This window comes from Mustela lutreola, chromosome 8, assembly GCF_030435805.1.
Source record: "Mustela lutreola isolate mMusLut2 chromosome 8, mMusLut2.pri, whole genome shotgun sequence".
NCBI classification, from domain to species: domain Eukaryota; kingdom Metazoa; phylum Chordata; class Mammalia; order Carnivora; family Mustelidae; genus Mustela; species Mustela lutreola.
Window position 1 is genome coordinate 43,247,736 of NC_081297.1, and position 26,437 is coordinate 43,274,172.

Sequence of the window (26,437 nt, forward strand, 5' to 3'; positions counted from 1 at the left end):
CCCCCATAAAGGCAACATGCAGGAACGCTCCAGCTCCCCTCAAAAGGACCTGAGGATCCAGCCTGAGCCACAGGTCGGGGCAGCGCTTCATGTCACGGATCCACTACTGGGCCTGGACGGTTTCCTATGGCTTCCCGTTCTTTCTGCTTTTCTACCCTATGCTGCAAGCCCAAACCGCCGGTGACATTCACAATCACAAGATGGCTCTGAAGCCCAAGATACAGGAGGATAAACGACTTGAGAGGTCTTGGAATAGGGCACATTTGTTACTTGCCTGTTGTGGAAGCTACCAGAAGGAAAGCTACTGAAGTTCTGAAACTGTGTCTTGGATCTCTAGCACCTGGGGCGTGTCTGGAACTGTATCTTGGATCTCCAGCACCTGGGGTGTGCCTGGGTCAGTATTTGTTATGTGAATAATTCAAGAATCATCAGAAAGTCAGTAAAGAAATGGCACACTTATTAGGCACAATGGACCAATTTCTAGCAATGAACATGCCATATAATTCCAACGTTCACTGCCCTTAGATTAACAATAACAAGCATATATGTTGGACATCTTCTAAGCTTGGACCCTGTTCTGATGCTGTGTTAGCTCTGAGGGGGCATTGCAGAGCCAGACAAACATGGGGCAGGGACAGACTTTTAACAAGAACTAACAGAAGAACAGGAGACTTTCAGATGGCGGCAAGGGCTCCAGAAAGACAGAGAGTACCAGGGGGCAGATGGCAATTCTGCTTCCCAGGACCCCCTATGAAGCCAGGATCTGAATGGGTGGGGAGGAGCCATCGGGCCCCAAAAGGGGTGGGCACAGTCCAGGGAGAAGGAGCAGCAGGTACAGAGGCCCCATAAGAGTTACAGGAGTTTGGGCCGCATCAGGCACACCGATGTGTGGCAGAAACTGGGTGTGACAGAGAGAAGTGCAAGACGAGGCTGGAGAGGTAGGACCCAGGATGTGGAGGGCCCCGGTAGACCTTCCTGCAGGCCTGGGTTGTCTTTTTTCAAATTTATCTTTTAACTTTTGTTTGAGAAAAAGAAAGAGAGCAGGAGCGAGTGCGCGTCTGGGTCCTGGAGAGGGGTGGAGGGGGAGGGAGAGAGACTCTCAAGCAGGCTCCATGCTCAGCATGGAGCCCAACATGAGGCTCCATCTCAAGACCCAAGTCAGAGACTCAGATCAGGACCTGAGCTGAAATCGAGAGTCTAACACTTATCCGCTCACCCCAATGAACCATCCACATGCCCCGGAGCTGGGTTGTGTTTTAAGTCACAGCGGAGGGAAGGAGGGTAAGGGAGTGTGAAAGCGCCCTGTGAATTTCAGGAATGACACACAAACCCTGTCGGGAACCCTGTTTGTAATGCCTGTTTTTGACACATCTGGAAGAGACGCCTTTCTCTTACAGAAATTGGAAGATTAAGTTAGGAGCAACTACTTTAGGACCGATGGTAGGTAATCTCTGGGCTCTGACGAACTCAAGGACCCAATCTAACCCCCCAGGGGCAGCCTCGCCTCCATTCTGGAGCAGGGCTCCCCGCGAGGGCAGAGATGTTCCGGAGGGTGTACAGTCAGTTCTGTATGTCTGAACTGGAATGCCTGTAAATGGGAAGGCTCTCCAGTTTGCACAGGGAACTCTCCTTTACCCACTGCTGTGTTATAAACCCTCACCACCTCTTTCACTCCATCTGGGAACCTGCTTGGTACCCGGGGACGTGTGAGTGGGAGACCCTGAGGCGTTCCCATCTGCAGATCTACTATAGAGCTCTGTCACAGCGGGAGCCAGACCTGGCCCAGGAGAGAAAGGAAAACTCTCAAATCTCATCTTCCCCTTTATTTTGAAAGCTTATTTTAGATCTAATACCATAGAGGTTACCCTTTTAAGAAGAAGAAAATACAACATGTCAAGAATTTGGTTTCCAACCACAGGCAATATATCCGCACCTGCTTAAACAACAGATGGGTTTGAGATGGGCTCAGCAAGACCCCTTCCCTCCCAGCCAGGGACTTGCTCCCATCTCAACCCTACAGGACCCCATCAGAATCCACTCTCCTCCTGAGACTGTTCCACTTTTCCCTCCCTTCATGATAGCCAACCCTGAACATTTGTGTTCTCCCGTCCTGTGTCACTCCACAAACTGGGACCCTCAATCCCTGTTGAAGTAATGATCAAAATATGTATGCTTGGGCCACCTGGGGGGGCTCAGTTGGTGAAGCGGCTCCCTTTGGCTCAGGTCATGATCTCAGGGTCCTGGGATCAAGCCCCATGTTGGGTGCCCTGCTCAGTGGGGAGTCTGTTTCTCCTTCTCCCTCTGCTCCTTATCCCCCTGCTTGTGCTCTCTGTCTGTCTTTCTCAAATACATTTAAAAAAAAATCTTTAAAACAAAGTATCTAGGCTTGATTGGACACCGCCAGTGTTCACGAGAGCCCTTCGAGAACTGGTGAGCACACGCTGACTTAGGCAGCTGGTTTGCTGCTAGTGTTCCACACAGAACAGCCTCTGTCTTTAGATGCAGAGCAAGCAGGGGGCAGGGACAAAGGACTTCTAACTACGCTGCCCACCGGTCTTCAGCAGTAGCACCAGAAGAGCTGACGCTTCCATAGCCCCGCAAAGTCCTGGGCACGGTGGTAGTGCTTTATATACACCAAGCTTACCACAAACTTATCTCACAGTGATCACATAAGTATAAAGTTACTGTTTCTGCTTTACAAGGGAGGAAACTGAGGCATGGAGAAGTCAGGTAATCTGCGTCGCCTAAGGCTACGTAGCTAGCTACTAAGTGCTGGGATTTGCACCCAGGCAGCCCAACTCCAAAGCCCTGGTCTCTACTGTCTCAGCTCCCTACAGCCTCTTGTATCATGGCATATCCTGATAGAACAATCTAGAACTCCTCCCCGACCTCTTCTCCCCTCCCCTTGCCCGTGCCCCATTCGTCAGCTCCTGCTCCCGCATGTGACCTGGAATGTTGTAGTTCTAACCTTCTGTGCAAAATCTCTTTTTGAAGGTTAACGGTTGCAGCCCTTGCGGCCCAAATAAGATCTGTGTGAAGTTTTTAGTAATTCGTTCTTGAAATTTTCCCAGAAGTTTCTCAACAGTGAGGTATATAATCTTAGAGATGATCTATGAAGGGACTCATCGGAGCTTCAGCTGCCCCCAGCCTCCCACTCTTGTGGGGTATTTGCTGGGAAGAGAAATACAGGGGGTATAAGAGTCCTGATTCAGACTCAGGGGGTATCCCAAGGGCAGGCCCAGGAGCTCAGGCTACTGTAGCTTCTTCCCTGAAAGTCTTGGCTCCTCCTTCTTGGAAGCGGGGCAGAGGGGAGATGCATCCCGGATTACCCCCAGCTGGGGTCAGAAAAGCTTTGCCGCCATAGTCTTCGCTCCCCCCAGCAGGAATCAGAGCAGATCTACCGACTAAACATTCTAGATAACTCTCAAGTGACCTTTCGGGGCTAAAGTTTGCAAACCCAAAACTTCTAACCCACTGCCTTTTCTAACTAAGCCCAGCTATCAGTTTCCAGGCCTGGGGAAATCCACTCCTGACCTTTTATCAATTAGTCAAGACAAGAGCAACCTTTGAGGAGTTAGCATTTCTGGGGCTCAAGGAGGCTGTAGAGGAGAGAGGACTGGAAACCCTTTTAAGAATGGACTCCGGGGGCCTCCCCCCAGGAACTCAGGCACCAGCCCCAAGTCACCCGAAGCTGGAGAAAGAGCTTCGCCACAATCCTCCTCCGGAGGCTGGCTAACCACAGAGTCCCCTGCCAGGCTGGAGCGCAAAGCCAGGAGCACAACCAGAGCCTCAGGCTCGACCACAAACCAGGCCTGCAAGACCGCGATTTGTGGAACAGTAACTCAGTGAAAGAAGCCGGCCCAGCCAGCCCCTCTGGGGGGAACGCACCTCCCCAGATTGGCTCCCAGATTGGCTTCCCCTCCCAGGCCTGGGCCCGAGCAGAGGGAATGCTAAAACAGAACTAGCTAAAGCTCTTGAAAATGACAAAATACTAGCCCTGGAAGGGGCCTCCAAAGTCCTCACTTTATGGAAGTGACAACTGACACCCCGAAACCAGAGGCTACGATGCATTCCGCCCCTTCCCCCCCAGCCCATGGGCAATATAATCTTCACTGCAACCCCTCAGGAAAAGAGGCTATGTCAAGAACTGAACATACAGACAGGTTGGGATTTGGGAAGTTTGGAGGTTTGGGGGTGCAAAAACAAAGTCTGGGAAAACACCCTTTAAGGACTGCATGGCTACCAGCACGGTACTTCCTCTTAGGGGGTCCCAGAGCCAGATGGGTGGGTGGGGCTGGGTAGTGACCTGTCAGCAAGGGCCCTAGGGACCTCTGATGGCAGTCTGTGTCTAGGTGTCCTGCAACTTCCATGCATGGCACTTCGAAGGTTTCCTCCAAGTACCAAGACAGGTTTCAAGTCACCCAGGAGGAAAAGAGTTGGGAAGAAAGCCACATGGGTGGAGAAGCAGGGAGGAGAGAGACCAACTTTAGAAAGTTTAGAAGAGGATTCATGCAGCCCAAAAGACCCAATAGCAACCACAGGGGCAAAAAAGTCAGGAAATGCTGCTGGAGCAGCCAGTGCAGTAGCCAGACTGCCAGCCAGTGGGGTGAACTGGGAGGGAGGGGGTGGAGGCTTAAATTTAGCCAGGTAAACAGGGCCTCTGCGGGGGGGGGGGGGGGGGGGAGTAGTGGCAGAGCTCTCACCTGCTGCATGGAGTTGGGGCACCACCTCTCGCTGCAGGGAGGTTGCGGCAGGAACTGCCCCAAACAGCAGGCCCGCTCCCAGGGCTCCGCCAACAAGGGGTCACACTGCTCCTCAGAGTTGGGTAGAAGGTTATTTTTACTTTCAAAGGTGGCTCGGATTGTAAACTATCCGACCCTCTCATCCCTATCACAGTCTCTATTCCCAAACCCTCTGCTGGATTTTCCTGGATTCCTGCCCACAGTTGGAAGATGCTCAGTAGAAACCAGCCAAGAATGCCCTGATGAGGCTGGGGAAGCCCCCATATCCTCTCCCTGCTAGGGATCTTTTTTTTTTTTTTTTTTTTTAAAGATTTTATTTATTTATTTGACAGACAGAGATCATAAGCAGGCAAAGAGGCAGGTGGAGAGAGAGGAAGGGAAGCAGGCTCCCTGCTGAGCAGAAAGCCCCGTAGGGACTCGATCCTAGGACCCTGGGATCAGGGCCCGAGCCAAAGGCAGAGGCTTTAACCCGCTGAGCCACCCAAGGCGCCCCTCCCTGCTGGGGATCTTTCTATCAGTGCTGTCGTGAGTCTTGCACGACCTGAGGAGACACAAAAGCCAGTCCCACCACCACCGCCACCATAACTGAGGGGGGCATTCAGGTGTGGGAAAAGGTGGAGGCCGAGAGAAGACCTGTGTAGAAGACTACTAAGGAGGTAAATGACAGTTTGGAAAGTTGCTAGGCAGAACAAAATCAGAAGAGGGAACAGGAACGCTTTTGTGGACGTGTTGGTTGTTATTTCAGAGAAGGTAAGGACTATCACCTCATATAAAAATTTCCTCTCCTGGGGCACCTGGGTGGCTCAGTGGGTTAGGCCGCTGCCTTCGGCTCAGGTCATGATCTCGGGGTCCTGGGATCGAGTCCCGCATCGGGCTCTCTGCTCAGCAGGGAGCCTGCTTCCTCCTCTCTCTCTCTCTGCCTGCCTCTCTGCCTGCTTGTGATTTCTCTCTGTCAAATAAATAAATAAAATCTTAAAAAAAAAAAAATTTCCTCTCCTGCTGGAGATGCCAGGTGGAGCAATCCAGAAACCAGAAGAACCGTCCTAGAAGTAAAAATTAGAACTAGGCCTATGCCCTTCTTGAAGAAGAGCAAACGAAATAATCTTTCAGCTGCCATGAGAGTGAGGAGTGTGGGGGTGAGGGGGCATGAAATATGCAGGTGAATAACAATCCCAGATTTCTGCTTTTCGCAGCATATGGCACCCAGCAATTTGGCAAGAACCCTTTCACTTATGCTTTGGGGATAGAAACAATTTTAGGAAACAGTTTTTCTTCAAGTCAGTAAGACACCCTTCGAGATACTACAATAGCCAAATGGACTAAGGAGGAGACTGGTTTTAGGCACCCTGGGCAAACCCCTAACCCACACACACACCCTCGCTCATATATTCATACTCAAATACATAAGAAACCAGAGCCTGGGAAAGTAGGAAATCACACATGGAAGGGGGCCAGCCAGTTCCTCCAAGGCTGGCTCCTGTTCCCCACGCAGGGAGAACTGTGCCCCTTCCCTCCCTGCTACCACCCCGCCCTCAGTGTGCCACATGCCCTAGGTCTGATTTTCTTTAAGATAGGAAAGGGAGCTGTGGCTGCCCTTAGGAATTTATCCACAAATTGTCTCTTTAGATCCTTTTATTCTATTCAGCTCCTAGCCTGGGGTCAGGTCCACCTGCACATTTTAGTGCCAAGACCTGGTGTTCTGTCTACCCCTTCCCTTGAGCTCATGGATTTGACTTCATCCCCATGAAGAGCCAGCTACATGTATCACTGCTCACAATTGTGCAAAAGAGGTCTCCCAGCATTGCCTTCCCTTCCCAGGAGACACACCTCCTTCTTGCTATTTATAACCACAAATCTTCTGTGTCAAAGAGAGAACAGACACTATTTTGAAATGGAGGAAAACCACCACTCAGCCTTTCATAGGTTGATATGTTTGCCAGGACTTGTGTCTGTGAGCCTGGACAGGCATGTGGGCACAAGCTTGGGGCCTGGCATCCACTCATCCATGCCTGAGATTGGGAGTCTTGCTTTTGATAAGTCAAGCCCATGTGTGAACCCGACAGCAGCAGGAATGGCTGGGTCCAGGAAAGGGTCCCCAGGCTTTTCTGAGGGTGTGCCCGCTGCTCCCAGGGCCCTCTGTTGCCTTAGGGGCCAGCCACAGAAGGAGTCACCCTAAGGTTCCACCCATGTGGGTGCGTAGGTGCTCGTATTGGGCCCTGCCCCACTGACCCAGAGTTTTCTGCACCCACGTTGTGGCATGGTGCAGCTCTATCAATTGGGCACGTTCCTGGGTGACCGTAGCAGTTCAGAGGGCTCGTAACATGATCCTGCGCCTTTCTCCTTCAGGTACTAGGCTGAAACTTTGCCTGGAGTGGTAGTAACTGAAAGCTGTTGCCAAAGTGGTCAGGTGGCGAAGACAGTGAAGGAGGGGCTGGGCAGAGCGGACAGCAGATGCCTCGGTTCACAGCTGGGTAACCAAATCCCGAGCTGAACCATTTCAGTCTTCCTCTTGCAAAACGGGAGCAATCGTGCTCCACATACACTGAATCATCTCTCACAATGACCTGCAGGATGGAAATATCGAGGACATTTGGCTCTGACTAGAGTGCACGGCCAAATAGCCACGGAGGCTCCACTAAAAGATGGAGAAAGGTCCCTTCTCACTTCTCCCAGGGCAGGGATGGATGAGGCCGAGGAGCGGAAAAGAAAACAGAAAGGTCGCCAATTCCATTCAGGGCTTTACCTGCTCTGAGGGTTAGGCAGGAAATCGGGCACCAAACTAATTCTGCTCCAGGGGGTTAAAATAATCCAGATGTAGTCCTCACCCCAGTCCGCTGATGTGGGGCTCACAGGAGTCCAGCTGAGCCCAGAAAAGTGAGCAAGAAGCTCCGAGGGGCTCGAACCGGTCCCGGCGCACACCCGGCTCCCTCCCCGGCCGCCCTGCCGTGGGGACGCAGAGCCGCGGGAGCCCGGGCTGCGGCGGGGCGGGCGAGCAAGCCCCAACCTACCTGCCCGCGCTCCCGGCACCCAGCCCCGCAAGCTCGCGGGAGGCAGCCGCTCGCGGAGAGCTCGCCGCCCCAGCTTTGTTCGCGGCCCGCGGCGGGGGGCTGCTCTTCCCCGGGCGCTCCCTGCCCCCCACCTGACCCGCGGCCGTCCGCTCCGCGCGAGCACCGCGCTCCCCCGCCGAGCGCAGGGCCCCGCTCCTCGGAACCGCCGCGCCGCCGCCCCTCGGTCCTCACTGCCGCCGGGAGCCGCACGCCGCCGGGCTGCCCGGGGCACCGCGAAGGCGCACGGTGCCGAGAAGTTTTGGCCGCGGAACCCGGGACGGGGATGCCTACTGGGCGGCGACGGCCGAGGGCCGGGGGCGGCGGCGGAGGCCCGCTCGCTCCCTTTCCCACCGCGGGCAGTCGGCGCTTACCTGCATGTCCCGCCGCCCGGCAGGCCTGCGGGCTCCGGCTCGCCGCTCCGATCGGCCCGGCTCTTCCAGCGCCCGGCTGCGCCGGGTCGGCCGGGCGCGGCGGCTCGCGGTCTGGGGGCCCTGCCCCGCCGGGGGCGCCCGGTGCAGACCCTGCTCAGCGAGCAGGCTTGGGCCCCCGCACTGGACTCTTCATCCGCCGCCCGGCGCGGGGCTGGCGGCGCGGACCAGCGCGCTCCGCTCCGGGAGTCCCGCCGGCGCGTCTGCTTGGTCCCCTAGATGCGGGGCAGCCTCCGCGGGCCCGGAGGAACGCCCCTCCTCCCCGGGCGGTCCTGGGTCTCGGGTGCGTGTACCCTGCTGCCGCCGGCGGCGTTGGGGGGGACTCCCTGCTCGGCGTCCGGGACCCCCGAGCTCAGGGGGTGGGGGGAAGTCGGGGAGCGGAGCCCGCGGCCGAGCCAGAGGGAGGCCCTGGGCCCTGGGCGCCCGGCTCGGGCCGCGGCCGTCTGTCGTCGCTGGGCTGCGCGCCCTCCTCGGGAGCGCGGGACCCGAAGAAGTTTCGGCCCCAAGTTGGCTGCGGGGCGGGTGGCGGCCGCGGCAGGGAGTGCAGGGGCCGACGCTGGGCTAGTGGATCCCAAGGGCTCCACCGCCTCCGCCCCGCCTCCCGCGCCTCCTCCCCGCCCCCCGGCAGCCGCGCCGGCCCCCGGCTCACTCCTTCCCACCGGCAGAGCCCGCGACACCCCTCCCCAGGGCTCTTCCCAGGCGCTGGGACCGTGACCTCCGCACCTGCCTCCCGCCTCCCGGGCGTACTCGCTCGGCCCCTCGGCCCCTCCGCAGAACTGCCCCGGGCCTCGACGCGGGAGTACCAGTGTACCCACCACCCCTGCCGCCCCGGAGGCGCGCCGCCCGCCCCTTTCCCCCTGCCGCCTCCTTCTCCCGGAACTCGACCTGGTCCTCCGAGAGGACCTGCGGGACTCTCCCAGCTCTCCTGCCAGGAGCCTCGAACTCGGGGCGCGGTGGAGCTGGAGGTTCTGAGAGCCAGGAGGGTTACTTCAACAGTTCTTCCATTTACACCAGCCACTCGCCTGGGTTTGTCTTCCTTTGAATGCCCCCAAAGAAATAGAGTGAACTGTTACACTTTACAAACCCAAGTCATCCCTTCCTGTCTCGGGACTCCCACCCTTCTACAGCACCCAGCAGAGATCTCCGGGATGAGGAAATCTGGTGGAGGAGGGGCTCACCGAGTGAAATGTTTCCTAACGGGAAATGCATCCTCTGATCGCTGGTGCCACAGCTCTGGCGCTGAAATACTGGCCTACCTTTTTATGGAGAAACTGAGGCACAGAAAATTGGCACTATCAGTCCGTAGTCACTAAAGGGAATTAGTAGTCTGAAAAGTCCCTAGAGCTCAGTTTTTAGCCAGAGCCCAGACCCACGTTTAATTACTTTTATTGAAGTCCCCAAGTCCTGTTGGTAAGTTAGCTCACAGCACTCCTGGGTGAGCTGTGCGTGGAGTTCAAGGCTTCACAGGAGACAGGGCTCAAGCTCCTGCTGCTGGACCCTGTTCCAGACTCTAGTAACAGTATACCAACCAAGAGCAGTCAGCAGGTTTCCAGCATGCCCTCAAAATGCCTTTTCTTTTACATTCTGAAACCCCCTCTTCCCTGAGTAGGAAGTCACCCTGCTAAAGAAATTGCCTTTGAATGCAGTACAGTGAGGAAACAAAACAAAACAATTGTAATAATCAGAAGGCTTTGCCTTTTCTTAATTAGTAAGGCAACAAGGTGACAGCCTCCCCTTTCAGTGGGGGAAGGGGCCACAGGGAGCCTGAAGAAATGAGGGCCCAGGAACCCACCACGTTGGCTTGGCAATAAGGAGCTATTGTCCTTTGGCTTTTACAATAAGGAAAGTAAGAGCTGTTTTAGCAAATACCTGACTAATTAGAGGGAAAGGCTTCCCTGGAATTGTGCTGCCTCGGGCCGGAGGTTCTCTACGACTTTTCTCACCTCCCAGTGAATGGGGTTTATGAGACCAGGTCCAGCAACCTTAAATGAATGGCCTATAATTGCTGTGTGTGTGTGGGGGGGCTGCCTTCACCGAGGGGAGCTAGTTCAAGGCTTTATCTTTGGGGACAGATGGGAAGGGGAGCAAAGCTGGTCTAAAGCAGCCATAAAGGCTTTGAATCCACTTTGTCAAATTACAAATAGGCTCAGTTCCTCTCCTCCTCAGAAGAAAGCATCAGTCGTGGGGGTAGGGCCTTTGTGGGAGGTCAAGGGAAAGTCTTGTCCTGGAGGCCCCTATCATTCTGGAATGCAACCTGGGGGATTGGGGGGGATGCTTCATAAACTGTTTATTGAGCCCTCAACATAGAGAGGATGCCTGAGACCGGTTCCCAGCTCAACAAGTTTCAACTCTAAGGAGTGGGGTGGAGTTAGGGGACATACTTCTCATCTGGGGCCTAGCATGAGCACAAGAAGGGACACCTTGGCTTGGTGTCCCGCTGACGACCCAGGAGAGGAGCAGGTGACAGACGACAGCAGCCCCAGTTGAACGCCTGCATATCATCCTTCCCCTCCTGCCACAGTGTCTGTCCAGGATGAGTCAAAACTTGTGGCCCACATGGGAAAGCTGCAGTGCCCCCAGGAAAGGAGCTTGTGGCCCAGTAACTGGGAAAACATTTGAATGAGGAGCAGGCAGAGTCCTGGGCCAGATTCCCAAGGGAAGTGGTGAGCGCCCCGTCGCTTGAGTCAGCGAGCTGCTGGGGAGTCTAGAGCCAGCCCTGGAGGCAAGCCCTGATGGGAATGCTCTCACCCATGTTTTGTCTGTGATTGCTGGGTGGGGTCTCTTGCCTTCCCCCCCCCCCCCCGAAAAAAACATATCCTGACTTGGCATTTGTGGTTTAAACAAAGAAAGTAAAAACAAATATTTGGGCCTATGAAAAAGTGTACTGATTCCTGCTCCGCTTGGTGGAGATGCAGTCCCCCCCTTTCCTGGCCATGCCCTCACAGGCCACCAGCCACCCCCAGAGGTCTCTTCTGAGTCAGATGGGCTCACAAAACCTTGTCGGAAAGAGTCAGAGAGAAGCCAGGCTCCTCCATTTCCTTAGCTCTCTGTGGCTTTCCTCTGGGGGCAGATCTCGGGCTGACCTCTGGCCCTTGGACTGTGCCTTCTTAGGGCAATCGTTCCCTTACCCAGCCCAGCCTCAGCGGGAAGGGCTTCAGGTGGCCCCTGTTGTTGGATAGTCTTCCCATTCCGCCCCAGCCTGCTTCTCTGGTCTCTTTCAAAACATTTCTTTCAGATGAACAGAAAATGTCTTGGGGGAAACCAGCCTAATGAGCCTTCGAAGCCCCAAACAATCAGAGAGGCAAAACTAGTGACCTTTCATCCCGACAGCCGCTTCACAGCTGGTTTACCTCCAGGATGTTCAGGGCTCCTTCTGTGCTTGTTATCTGGATGTTTCCCTAAGAACAAGGGCTTACACAACTGGTAGATTCTGACCCCAAATCCAGACATCATGCATAGATTACCCCCACAGACTTACAAGACAATTTGGGACATCTGGGTCGAGGAAAATTCTAAGAGCTGAAGGCAGCAGGCTTGGTAAGAAAACTCTGCTCTCGTTGAGTTCGAACCTGGCTCTGCCTCTTAGTTGTAGGGGAGAAAGCTCACACGAAGATGCCAGCAGCTGAAGACATTTATGTCAAGTCAGAAGGGGGGGGGGAATGAAAGTTTTGATAAGTCTTGACACCTGGTATGTGCATAGAATTTATCAGTTTACAAATGGCCTTTCCATTTTTATGTTAACAGAGATCTGTCAAATGAGAAGAGTCCCGTTCACCACTTTTGGTGAGTTCCCCCCAAAAGAGAGATGAGTGCCCATTCGGGGAGGGGATCAAGCATGGTCACTGAGCAGATGGCTTCAAGTTGTCCCAGGCCAGGAAGTCTCCACTGGATTCACACCTGTGTGAACTTGGATCTTGGATCTTGGTCTGGAAGCCTCAGTGTCCTCATCTGAAAGGGAGCAGTGGCAAGATTTTCTACTTTATGGGAATGTGAGAACTGAATTGAATAATACAGATAAAAGGAACAAGAACTATGTCTTATACACTCAATAAATATTACTAATAGTATTATTCCTATTAAGTAGACATGACCTGATTTTTCATTTGGCAGTCTAATGTTGCTCTTAGTTCTTGAACCCCTGGATTTTTTTTTTTTTTAAGATTTTATTTATTTATTTGACAGAGAGAGAAATCACAAGTAGGCAGAGAGGCAGGCAGAGGGGGTGGGGGGAGCAGGCTCCCTGCGATGTGGGGCTCGATCCCAGAACTCTGAGAACATGACCTGAGCCAAAGACAGAGGCCCAACCCACTAAGTCACTCAGGCATCCCGAACTCCTGGATTTTCATCCCCATTTTTTTCTTCCGAGAGAAGACAGAGTCTTAAATTATCCCTTGAATGAATTCCCACTTTACAAATACCTAGAATGACACAGGTGAAGGTGGCTCTAAGAATTGGCCAAACCCGGAGCCCCCAGCTGACAGGGGAGGCAAAAGTTTCAAGTGGGTACCACCTGTAAAATTGGGGTGGGGGAGCCCAGTAGTTAGAGTGTGTGACTCTTGATCTCGGGGTTGTGAGTTCAAGCCCCATGTTGGGTGCAGAAGTTACTTTAAAATCTTTAAAATATAAGTAAGTAAAAAATAAAGAGAAAATCAGAAGTGCTAATGAATACAGTCCTATTAATAAGCTTGACCAAAGTATGAGGCACTATCTGGAATTGTAATCAACATGAAATGCTATTTTCCCTTTTGATAGTCTCACACAGCCATCCTGTGTCTTCCCTTCTCAGCTTTGACTAGAGTCCTTTCTCGTATTCTGTGCTGAGATACCTACTGAGGGAAGGGAGACAGGATACCCGCCCTCAAGGAGCTCTGCTCTCATGGTGGGGCCAGGGTTAGAGCAAAGAGACACCAAACCAAGGACAGATGCCCAAGACAGACACCCCCTGGGGCTGAAGACCGGCAGCTACGCCATCCATCAGGACTACAGGTAGAAGCCTGGGCTGTCCCCGCTTCCTTCCTCGAAGGGCTCCTTTACCCTGGGCATTTCGCCTCCTCTCTCCGGACCTCAGTGTCCTCACCTGTAAAGAGCATGGGTCTCCCTAAAGAATCCCGGAGATTTCTTCCAGAACTAAATGAATCTGTGGTTGAATCAAAGGAGAGACTGAGAATGATGGAAGCGTGGGTGGAAGACAATGAATTTGACTGCTCCAGACCATTTTGTTGGGAGTGCCAACAGGGACAGCCAGTGTTGACAGCCAGAACAGAGAAGGGGGAGGATGGTTAAAGGTCAGGGTGGCTGGAAATGCAGTCGCCACCACATCCAGGGGAACTGGCAAACAGAGCGGCTGTGAGGGTCAAGGCTCAGGAGATGGCCGGGAACTTGCATCTAAGTGCGGATAATCCCTGCAAGTTTAGCTGAGGAGAGTGGGGGAGGGTCCCGACGGTGCAGCAGGGGGGCGTGGGGTCAAGTGATGTGGTTTTCATGATAAGGGGGCCTTGGACACGCTTGAAAGCAGAGGGAAGAAAAATGGGGAGGGTGGGACATCCCTGCTGTTAGGAAGGGCTGGGATAGCGCTGGAGCAAGATCTGATTCCCTTCAAGGAGGGAGGCCAGGAGCACAGCTGGGGGAGGTAGCATTCCACAGCATGACAGGGGGGCCCCTTCTTCCTTCCTCTCAGGAGACTGTTAGGATGCCAGGAAAGGCAGTACCGAGAGCATGAAGGAGGAAGAAAGCAGGCTGCGTTTGCAGCCAAGAGCCTAACAGTGGCCCCAAGCAGGAGAGAACCCTCCAAGGTCATTGGCTCTGACGGAGCTCCCTGGGAGGCTTCCCAGGCCACCTGAACTGCTGGTTTATCAGAATTTTCCAGCAAAGAATGAATGTTAGAAATAGCTTCCCAGGCTACACGTCAGACCGTCAAAGCACATGGGGCTGCAGTCTGCAACTTTGAAGGCCCCACAGGTCGCCTGTCACGAGGTCGCTGAGGTCCCACACCCAGCCAACTGCCGGTGGGGGGTATGTGTGTATGGAAGAGGCGCTTGCTGAACTGTGCTGACTGGGGCCATCCCTGAGCCCCATGAAATAGCCAGTTTATTCGTCTCAGACCATACTGCAGTGGCGGAGGAAGGGCAGGGTGTGGGAGAGAGCTCCAATCCACCGGGGTCTCCACCAGCCTGGTTCCTTCCTGTGTTGGCCTGGGCAAGGTCTAGGTGGGGTGCGCTCGACCTGAGTGAGCCTGGGTTCCAGGTGCCGCCATCACCACGTGCTCGAGTTACCTTTTGCTAAATGGTACTAATAAGGATGATAAAGGAAATCCACAGGTAATCCCAACATCTCAAGGTAAGTAACAGTTTGTCTCCTGATCTGTAATTATCATCAAAAGCATTTATAAACTCCCGAATTCCACTCTCAGGGCTGGGATGAATTGCTAGGCAGTTTCCTATGTGAAGCGTGTGTTTGGCTTGCAGAAACGTGGTTGTACCACAAGACACAAACAGTGACACGTGAAAATGTATCATTGTAATGGACAATTGTTAATATTCCGAATGTTAACTTGAAAGCATTTGGTTAGGGGGTGGGAGGGGGGTTTGGGTGGCTCAGTCGGTTGGGCATCTGCCTTTGGCTCTGGGTCATGATCCCAGGATTTGGGGATTGAGCCTGCAAAGGGGGCTCCCTGCTCAGTGGGGAATCTGCTTCTCCCTCTCTGCCTCCCCCATCCTCCCTCCCCACTCGTGCTCTCCGCACCCCCCTCCGTGGCTCTCTCAAATAAATAAAATCTTAAAAATAAGTAAATAAATAAATATTTGGTGCCACGCCCTCCCTTGGTGTCGTTTCTCACTGCACAGTTTGCATCTGGGTCCTACCGCCGAGCTAACTGGAGTGCCCCGCATTAATCCCTGAGGTTCTTCAATAGGTTGATCAGTAAAAAGGATTCCTATAAAATAGCGATCAGCCCCACTGTGAATGATTAGACTTGAACATTTCTCCCATCCTCGAAGTCTTTCTCGGAACTCCGTGCATCACCACGAAGACACCAAGATCAAGAATGCTCATCAGCAGAGACTGAAAACTGCATCTGCACTTCCTCTCCTGCCACGTTTCAGATACAGGCCTTGAAACCTTCGAATCTAAGAGGGGAGTGGGGGGCGCCTGGGTGGCTCAGTGGGTTAAGCCGCTGCCTTCGGCTCGGGTCGTGATCTCGGGGTCCTGGGATCGAGTCCCGCGTCGGGCTCTCTGCTCAGCAGGGAGCCTGCTTCCTTCTCTCTCTCTCTGCCTGCCTCTCAGTGTACTTGTGGTTTCTCTCTGTCAGATAAATAAATTAAAAAAAAAAAAAAACATTTAAGAGGGGAGTGGACAGACAAATATCATTGCCTTTATAGGCTTAGGAACACGCTGGAGGAGCTGACTTGCTTTTGCCCGAGCCCGAGGAGGTAGGAGGGAAACAGATAAGGAGAGAACAGGGCAAGAGGCGACTAGCCCGGGGAGAGGCAGTACTGACTGGTGACCTCACCCTCCCGCCGGGCGCTGTGGTCCTATTTCATTTCATGCCTCCTACCTCCCCTTTTAATTTCCTTCTTGCCTTTCCTGTAGCCTGGCAACCATACCTATATCCCCACCCGGATCTCATTCTTGGGCTGCCATCTGTGGTGGGCTTTAGGCAGGAAGTTCTGGAAACAGAAGAGCTACCAGATCTCCAGCAGATGGTTCTCTGCTGGTAGAATTTCAGGAACTGAGGCCTCTGAGTGCAGGAGATATTTCGGGGTTCCTGAGGAAGTGGGGGGTCCACAGGGAGCCTCCCCAGTGTCTTTGGGTCTTACCACCCAGCAACTGCCCACCTCCGTCCCCGCCCCATGGCGCTCTGCTCAAGAATCCCCACTGCCCCAGCCCGGAGCAGGCAGCCAGTGGCTGCTTGTTTGGCTTCCTTAATTTAAATGTCCATCTGGCTTTGTAGTAAGTTACAGGGAAGAGGTCCCCAGAAGCTGACAGTGAAGGCCCAGGTCATCAAAACCTATGCCAGGCAATGCACAGTGCTTAGGACTTTCCCTCTCTGGGAGGGGTTTTCAGTGCATGTTTCAAAGTTGCCTTCATTCTACAGATTACAGGATGAGAACAAATCTGGTCACAGACACTGTTTTAAAACCTTGTCCCTTTTCACTTAGAGAATGCTGAGTCTGGCCTTGCTCGCCATGATGGCTGATGACGGCGACCCAGACAGACACAGGACGCTCATTTGTTCCCAATAGCAAGTATATAAATATTGACTTCAGTCTGAGCCAGGCCCGTGTGCCTTTCATGTGGTAGGAAAGAGGCACAGACCAGGCAGGTTGGCAGTTGGGCCAGGATGGGGAAAGAAGGGGAGTTTCTTCTCTGGGGAGCAGCTGTCTACTAGCTGTAGGAGTTGGAGAGGGCAGCTTGGATCTGGCAGCACCAGGGCACGGCGGGGTCCTGAGAGGGCACGAGAGAGGGGAGCCCCGCCTGAGAGGGCCTTGCATCACCCTCACCAGCAAAGGCCAGGGCCCAAGGGGCCCTCTTGGGTTCTCAGCCCTGTTTGAAACAGTGATCTCAGCCCGATCTTCCAAGGGCCAAAGATGGGAGGAGCGAACGGAGTAACACTTAGAGAGGGAGGGAAGTGACCACAGGCCCTTGCTCACTGCCCCAGGTCAGCAGGGCTGCCCTGCTGTGGACTGGGCTCCGGAATCTGTGCCGGCAAGCAGATGCTCCCGATGTAGGTTACGCACGACCCCCCACTCACACCCCAGCCCCCAGGCTGAAACCCACAGAACCCCCACTGCAGCTTGATTTCCAGTCTCAGTGAAGTCAGAGAGGGCTGGCCAACTGGTAGCAATAAAGGAAGTTCGGAGCCGCTGACCCCACAGATACAAACTTGACTCCCGGAACCCCAGATCAGAGCAGCCCTGGGCGACATCCCGCCCGCTGTCAGCTAACTCTTCCTCACTCAGGCTGCAGCGACAAGGGGAGCCACTTAACCCGGGGCTGTTTCTGGGACTTCCCACCTGACCCCTGCTCTGCTCCAGAGGGCGGCCGAGAGAGACACAAGGAAGGAGGAGGAAGTAACTCCATCAGGCCCTTGATTCTAACTAGAGGAGCTGTCCATCTTCTCCTGGACCCGGCCCAGCAGCCTCCTCTCTGGTTTCACTCCAGCGCCCCAGGCACGGTGGTTGGGGTGAGGCTGATGGCCCTTAGTGGCTTGGGAAGGGAACGCCTTCTCCAGCAGAACTTAGCCTTTGAAGCCCAATCTTGGTAGCATAGATTCTGGAGCTCAGTCCTCGGGAGAAGCTTCTGGACTGAGAAGGCTTCCCTGGCTGCTAATGAGGGAGCCCATCGCACTGCCCCGTATGTACAGGTGTTTGCTTTTTTGTCCATTCTCTTGGTCTGCAGTGTGAGAAAGTATGTGGAGGGTTGCCCGCCTCAGTCCAGGACTTACTTCTATAGGAGGATTATAATAACATCAGGACAACAATAATAACCCGTTCTGAGTGCTTACAGTGTGTCGAGGGATCTAATCTTCACAACACTATGAAGTTGGCGCCATTATTATCCCATTTTACACATGAGAAAACTGAGAGGTCATGTTACCTACCCACAACTCCGCAGCTGACAGGCAGCCGGGTCAGCTGCACACGCATTATGGAAGAGCCTGAGGGGAGAGACAACCAGGAGGACCCTTACAGCAGTTTAGGTCAGATTCTCTGCCTGAAACCACCACAGACCTACCCAGAGGTAACCCTCCACTCCCACTGCCTTCAGTCTCTCAGGGACAGGAGATCCACTCTGGCTCTAATTCTATAAATAGTGGCAGAGGAAGATTGGGGCTGGAGAACTGGAGAAAAATGTGGAAGGTAAACTGCTTTTTATATACAATCTGTTCAAGTTCACAATAATGCAGGAAACCAATTTTCCCCAAACTAAGAACTGAGGAAAGGTCAGTTCTTCGATTCCTCAATCTCTCACGCCTGGGGACACAGAATGGTTGCTTTTAATAAAGGAAGTTTGAGGGTGTGCTTAGAACTCCAGGACACAAAACCCCCCAAGTCCGCTCAGGTTGTGACTGGGTCAAAGCCATGAGAAATGGCTCGGAGCGCACAGGAGGGCTGCTATTTTCCTTCATTGTGGTCCCGCTGAGTCCTTTCTTGCCGCTACCATCCTGCAAAGACCCCACCAAATCCCAGGGTGGGGAGCTCCCCCTAGTGGCCCAATGGACCCACTTGCTGATGGCCCCTGGGGTCTCTCCAAAAGAAAAGGAAGCGGATGTTTGTGGCCTAAGAAGCAATGGCCACTGGTGCCTTTATGCCTGAAGGAATGGAAAACATGCATCCATGTTTCTAGAAGCATTTTTCACAATATTCACCTTTTGGTGGAAACAACGTAAATGTCCATTGACAGATGAATGCGTAAACAATGGAGCATTATCCAGTCCTCTTTTTGAAAAAGATTTGTTTGTTTGTTTATTTATTTATTTATTTATTTATTTGAGAGAGAGAGAGAGGGAGAGAGAGGGAAAGAGACAGGGGTGAGTGGGAGGAGGGGCAGAGGGAGAGGGAGAGAGAGAATCTTAAGCAGACTCCATGCCTACCCAGTCCAGAGACCTATCCTGGGCTTGATCTCACGACTCTGAGACCATGACCTGAGCCCAAACGAAGAGTCAAACACTTAACCGATTGAACCACCCAGGCACTCCAGAACATTATTCTGTCTTAGGGAGGAAGGAAGTTCTGACACGTGCTACCATATGGCTGACACCTGAAGATCTAATGCTAAGTGAAATAAGCCAGACACAACAGGACAGATATTGTATAATTCCATTTATAGGAAGTACCTAGTCAAACCCAGAAAGACAGAAGGTAGACTTATGGTTACCAGAGGCTTAAGGGAAGAGAGAGTGGGTTTTTAATTATTTGATGGGCACAGAATTTCTGTTGGGGATGATGAAAAAGCTGTGGAGATGGATAGTTGCATAGCAATGTATATATACTTAATGGCACCGAATGGTACACTTAAAAATGGCTAAAATGGTAAATTTTGTATTGTGTATTTTTCACCATAAGAAAAACAAACAGGAAAAAGAGTGAGAATGGGTTCATTCTTGTGTGTGTGTGTGTGTGTGTGTGTGTGTGTGTGTGTGTGAAAAAACACACATTTAACAGGTTCCTAAAAATTTTTTTTCAGATCACCCAATTTATGTTGAAATTTCCTGTTCAATAAGAAATCTAGTTGAATATTGTCTTAAACTCCACTCCATTTGGGGGCGCCTGGGTGGCTCAGTGGGTTAAAGCCTTTGCCTTCGGCTCAGGTAATGATCTCAGAGTCCTGGCATCGAGCCCCACATCGGGCTCTCTGCTCAGCAGGGAGCCTGCTTCCTCCTCTCTCTCTGCCTGCCTTTCTGCCTACTTGTAATCTCTGTCTGTCAGCTAAATAAATAAAATCTTAAAAAAAAAAAAAGCCTCTCACTTCGGCTCAGGTCATGATTTCAGGGTCTGGGGATCAAGCCCCACATTGGGTTCTCTGCTCAGCGGGGAGCCTGCTTCCCTTCCTCTCTCTCTGCCTGCCTCTCAGCCTACTTGTAATCTCTGTCTGTCAAATAAATAAAATCTTTTTTAAAAATCCACTCCGTTTGGAAGAATAACATGGGAGGAATTACTCCACTTGATATGAAAGCTTACTCCATAGTTAGAGCAACCAAGACAATATGGTCTCAGTGGAAGGACAGACAGATCAATGAAACAGAGTGGAGAACTCAGAAAGGCAGAGATGTGTGCAAACGTGCCCAACCGACTTGGCAAAAATACGACGGCCATCTGATGGAGGAAGATTAGCCTTTCAACAAATGGTCAGTGCTGGAGCCATCGGACGTCCATGGATTAAACCCTAAATCTCGCACTTGTTCCAGAATTAACATGTTTCTCATTAACTCTTAGGAAAATGCAAATTAAAGCTACCATGAACTATCACTTACACATGCATTAATGAATAGCAAAAATAAAAATAAGGGACAACAGAATATGGAGAAACTGAATTTCCTCGCACATTGCAAGTGAATATATAAAATGGTAACGCTGCTCTGGAAAATGGGTTGGCAGTTTCTTTTAAAAGTGTACTAAGTGTACTAAGTGTACTAAGCGTACACTGACCATACAAGGCAGTAATTGCGTACCTAGGCATTTATCCCAGAGAAACAAAAACCAATGCTCACACAAAAACTGTGGAAGTTCATAGCAGCTATAATGGTTATGGCCCCAACTTGGAAACAGTCCAGATATCCTTTGAGAGGTGTCTGTTTACCCAAACTATGGTATATCCATGCCACGGAATACTACTCAGCAATGAAAAAGAACTCACTACTGACACATGCAATAATTTGGATGGATCTCAGAGGCATTATGCTGAGAAAAGTCAAACTCAGAAGGTTCGCTACTGCATGATTCTGTGGATAGAAAAGTCTAAAACTGATTATAAAAATGGGAATGTATTAGTGGTGTTGGGGGTTAAGGAAGAGGTGGGCAGGAAGAGGATGGAGTGTTTAGATAGCATAAGGGAGTGGCAATGGAACAATTCTGTCTCCTGGCTGACAAGAATCTATACATGATAACGTCTCATAGAAACACACTCATGCAAATGAACACCCTGGTGAGCTCGGAATAAGGTCTATAGCTTTACCATGTCAGTTTCCTAGTTTTGATATTGTTAGGTAAGAGGAGGCCATTGGCAGAAACTAGGTGAAGGGCACACACAGGATGTCTCAGTACTATTTTTGTAACTTCCTGTCAATCCAGAATCATTAAAAAATAAATAAATAAAAGGACTAGAAGAAATGCACTCAGATCTTTAAGAGGCAAGAAAGACAAGGGAAGTGAGTGTCATGGAACATTTCTCCTTTGCCCAGACCTGAAGCACGCATTCTCCAAGGATCATTGTTTGATGTCTTCATGGTGGTGCAAAGCATGTATTATTATCCCATTTTATAGACAAGGAGATCAAGGCCCAAAGTGGTGGAATTGTGTTTCAAACCAAGTCAGCCTGACCTAAAAGCCTATCTTCCTTGAGGGAGCCTTGAGGGAGTTGAAGTGCCCATGAGTTTTTGAGGTTGAGAGCATGAGGAGGAAGGCATGGTCAAGTTTTGGCTTTGCCTGCCCAAATTACCACCACTCAGAAATGAGCCCAGTGCACTTATTTCAATCAATGTTAATTGAGTGGCTCACCCCTCAGGTTATCCTGTTCGATGGCATCCATATAAGCTAATCAGATCAAATCCTTGCCTTTTGAAAGCTTACGTCCTTTCTTTTCTTTTCTTTTAAGATTTTATTTATTTATTTGACAGACAGAGATCACCAGTAGGCAGAGAGGCATGCAGAGAGCGGAGGAAGCAGGCTTCCCACTGAGCAGAGAGCCTGATGTGGGGCTTGATCCCAGAATCCTGGGATCATGACCTAAGCCGAAGTGAGAGTCTTTAACCCACTGAGCCACCCACACGCCCCCCTTATGTTTTTTCTTAAACACCACTTTTGCTTGCGACTCTCCTGCGTGTAAGTCTAAGGGCCAAATTCTTGGCTTAGTCCTGGGCCCTGGAGGCCAACTGCCAAATGCCTCCTTCAGAAATGTCTGTGGCCTGGATGGCTCATTTGGTGAATCATTTAACTCTTGATCTCAGTTCAGACCTTGATCTCAGAGTCATGAGTTCGAGCCCCCATGCTGGGCTCCACACTGGGTGTGGAGCCTACTTCAAAAAAAATGTCCAGTACTTCCTCCCACTGTTGTCCACACAAACTGTCTCCTCCACTGAAATATTTTATGGCCCCAGACTGACTTGCATGCAGTGTTACTCACAGAGATCCTTTCACAACATTCTTAGCCCACCTAGATTCTACCCATCTTCAGTCTTCATGCTCTGTGAAGCCTACTCTGCCGACCCCCCACACAGGAAGAACCTAGGTCTCTACCAAGCACACAGTAGGCATTCAGCACAGGTTTCCTGAATAAGTGTTATGAACTTATCACATATGGCCTTATATTGACATTAAACGTCTACTTTTGTCTTCATTTTACTTTTCTAACTACAGGGTAAGTTCCTTAACTTAGGCTGCTTTGTATTTTCAACAGCCCTTTGCCCAATTTGTTAACTGACTTTAAAGCAGCCACTGATCATGAGAGCTTATTCTCACACCCACCGCTGGATATCCACCTTCATCTCTGGCCAGCTATCTAGATGATCCTGCATCAGACACAGTCACTGGTGAGCCTGCAGGTGGCTTGAGTTCAGCCATCAATGAGGTTCTAATTCTTGCTTCTTCTCTTCTTTCCTGGAGAAGTCCAAGTTGCAAAGGTCTTGGATGTGCAATGTCTTCACCATAGCCCACCCCCCACCCTTCCCCTCATGATTATTTCCTCCAGCAATTATAACCTTCCTTGGGGGGCTGACTTGGCTCCTTCAAGACGTGAGTCTGGAATGAACTCAGACACCAGCGCTTAGCCGCGGTCATCCATCTTTCCGGATGAGCACATTAGGAGGGAGCCAGAGAAAGTGTAACTGAAGGAGAATTAGTGGCTGGGGAAAGGGCCGGGCTATCGCTGAGTGGGCCTGATCTCACCGCCTTTCATAACATCAGTCAGGGCTGAGGCTCTGAGGGAGACAGGCCAGTGGGAGGATGGTGTTTGTGAAACTCAGATGCCTGGAGTAGGAGCTTCTGTCAAAGGCAGTGAGTGGGAAAGGCTGCCTCTCCAGTCTGTCTCCATGTGCTTCTCTGAGGGCTCTTGAGCCAGCAAGCTGTAGCGGGCATCTGCTCAGGGGTGCCTTTGAGAGGGAAGTTCTGGGTGTTCCAAAGCCTTGATGCTCTGGGGTCAGACTGGGGCTCTGCCCTCTGCCATCGCTCCCCAGAGAGATACATAAGTAAGAGTCTTTGGGAAGGATTCAGCATATGTGTTGACACCGAGCTCTCTAGTGTCCCTCCTGTTTCTGGTCAGGCAGAGGAAGGTGACTTGACATTACAACTCAGTGGCTTTGTACAGGGAGGGGCAGGAGGTGGAGAAGGGAGCGGTGGCTGAATCTCCGTTTCTACTTTCACTGGGGGGGCCAGATCCAGGGTGTCAGAAGGAAGAAGCCAGTTTCCTGGAAAGGTGTTGGCAAAGGGTCCATTTCCCTCCTCTCCACCATGGTGCAGACATCCAGAGCTCTTAACTGGTAACATCTTATTCCTGCAATCAATATGGTGGCACCCTGTATGGCGGCACACTAGCATGGCCTGTGTAAAGTCCCAGGATTTGAACCAACATCTAGAACTTCCACAAGAGGAAAATTATGGTCTCCCCAGATTTTTTTGTAGACTAGGGGGCCAGCCAACTACACCTCAGAGGCAGAATCCAGACAACAATCTATTTTTGTATGGCAAGCTAAGAATGGCTTTACAATTTTAAATGCTTGGGGAAAAATTCTTTTGAGGACTGGTATTTCATGACATGTGAAAATTGAATGTTTCAGTGTCTACAAATAAAGTTTTATTGGAACACATGCATTTGTTTCCATATTGCCGATGGCTGCTGTCAAGCAGTGTAGCACAGATGAACAGTTTTATCAGACACTGTATGGGCCTGAGAGCAAGACTGGCTACGAAATTTGCAGTACAAAATGAAAACCTGGGGCCCCTTGTTAAAAAAGAATATTATAAATTCCACAATGGCCATAAGAGAACATGAAACCAAGTATGGTGGCCTCTCTAAAGTCAGGGTCCTGTGTGACTGCCCAGGAAGCCAGCACTGACTAAAATATTTACTCTCCTGCTCCTTCCAGAAAATGTTTGCTGGAGGTCCTGATGGGCTCAGTCAGTGTAGTGTGCGACTCTTGATCTCAAGGTTGTGAGTTTGAGTCCCATGTTGGATGTAGAGGATATAAATAAATAAACTTAAAAAACATACTTTAAAAAGAATTAATTTATTTATTTGGGAGAGAGTGGGCACAACTGAGAGAGAGAGAGCAGGAGTGGAGGGGCAGAGGAGAGGGAGAAGCAGACTCCATGCTGAGCAGGGAGCCTGACCTGGGGCTTGATCCCAGGATCACGGAATCATGACCCAAGCTGAAAACAGATGCTTAACAACTGAGCCATCTATGTGCCACATGAATATAAACAAATAAACTTAAAAAAAAAAGTTTTCCACTCTCTGTTCTAGGGATTCAAACACACACACACACACACACACATACACACACTCTCTTAATTTAATGTTAGTCTCCAGCAAAAAAATTAAAGAAAATTATTAAATTGTCTGGATACTTTGAAAAATTATTACATACTAGGACTCAATTTGGAGTCATTAAAAATCATTGCAAATTAGACTCTTTTTTTTTTTGATAGAACTAGCTATCCGCAGGGTGGGGGTGGGGGAGTGCAAGGCGGCTTAAGTCAGCTTTGTTGCTGTGTGTGCCTGTCCTTCAGCTCAGGAGGCCCTCCCACGCTGACCCCAAAATAGCAGGGAAAATGCAGGATATTCTCTTCATACATTAAGTTAAAGTATAAAAGCATACATTTCTTATGTCTTGTTTCTTGGAACTGTGAGAACTCATGTGAAAGTCTGCTCTATATACCTTCATAAGGTGGAAAAATTACTTTTGAGTTATTTTGAAGTTATTTGGGCTTCATTTCCTCAAATCATTTCAGAGGCCGTGTATGCAGCTGAATATAATAGCATTTTTGTCAGAGACAGCGATTGAATTCGGGGCAAACCTAGGCAGCGGATATATAGTTTCTGGCTCCAAAGTGGGGGATGGGTGAATCCCCATCTAATCCGCAAAGTTTCATATTGACACCCTGTAGTCGCCGGAGATTTTGAGATGTAAGTTTGCCAGCAGTTTGCCAGCAGCACCCAGCGTCTGGCCGTTGCCACAAGATAACATCAGCTTGTTAAATAAAGGGGAGACACATTTTCCACAGACGGTCCCAGCGGGGTGTCCACTTCTAGTGGCTGCAAATAATATTGATCTTTGCTATTTCTAGTTGAACTGATTTATTCTCCTTGAGGGAGAAAGGACCTGGGGATGGGTATCTGGGTGCAGCCTGGGCCTGGCCTCGAGCTAACTAGCTCTTGGGTTGACCTTGGGGAAGGTGTGCCCTTTGTTGCCTGTGGACAGGGAGGCTCCCTGAGCAAGGGGAGCTCGTAGCTGGGGCTGCAGCAGGAGGCAGACGGGCTGTCGGAAGAAGATTCTGTCTGGGGTCCAGTTTAGCTAGGGCAGGGTCATCCCAGCTCAGGGGTCTTCTGTGCCATCCGGGAGAGAGCCCGAGCCTCTCGAACAGGGGTCTGGATGCCACCAAAAGTGGGATCTTGACCACGTTGCTTAATATTTCTAAACCCCCTTCTACTGAAAATGAAGAGAGTGGACAGGATTGTTTCTAAGATCCTTTCTGGCTCTCATTATCTATGAACCTATAGGGAAGAGTTTTCTAATATAAAAATCTGTTCAGAAATAAAACCGGCTGCTTTAGAGAGTAAGAGGGGATCCTGCCGTGAGAGGGAAGTTGGGTCAACCCCACTGCTCTCTTATGATTCCTTTAATCAAAAGCAGCCTTTCTCTAATATAAAGTGAATTCCTCAGGAGCGTTCTGCTCTAAACTAAACAAATCTAATAAAAGGTAGTTTACTCAACCTCTTTGCTTCCGATTCCACATTTAGAAAATTGAAGAAGCCTTCGGGTATACTTTTATTTATTTATTTTTAAAGATTTTATATATTTATTTGAGAGAGAGAGAGCATTGAGGAGGGGGAGGGGCAGGGGGAGCAGCAGGCTCCCCATTGATCAGGGAGCCCGATGTGGGGCTCGATCGCAGGACCCTGGGACTATGACCTGAGCCGAAGGCAGACGCTTAACCGACTGAGCCACCCAGGTGCCCCTGTATTTATTAACTGTAATTAACTTTTATTGTGATAACATTTAGAGCACCTAAAAATGACTGTTTGAACCACTTGTATGTGTACGGTCAGTGACGTTAAGAACCCCCATGTTCTGCTACTGCTGCCATCCCTTTCCAGAACATTCTTCATCTTCCCAAATGGTAACTGTGCATTAAACACTACCTCCTCCCCCGCCCTTCCTCCTGCCCCTGGTGCCCTCTAATCTGCTTTCTGTCTCTATGAATTTGCCTATTCTAGGTCCCTCGTATAAGAGAAACCCCTCCACATTTTTCCTTGGGCATCGGCCTTAATTACTTCGTGTCATGTCATT

General features: G+C 51.0%; 1 protein-coding gene across 2 annotated transcripts in view; it reads right to left on the minus strand.

The window, feature by feature from the left end:
• WNT5B (Wnt family member 5B) overlaps nt 1–8,965 on the minus strand; it is a 107,757-nt gene extending 98,792 nt beyond the window's left edge. The window contains exon 1 of one of the 2 annotated variants that reach the window (XM_059184413.1): nt 8,941–8,965. Coding sequence is in view for 1 of the 2 variants with exons in the window: in XM_059184412.1 (XP_059040395.1) it covers nt 8,161–8,166 (6 nt within the window). In the remaining variant the exon portion in view is untranslated. Of the gene's footprint in view, nt 1–8,160; nt 8,830–8,940 lie in introns of those variants that run through there. The other variant, XM_059184412.1, reaches the window with a different exon arrangement.
• Between the last annotated feature and the right edge of the window lie 17,472 nt (nt 8,966–26,437).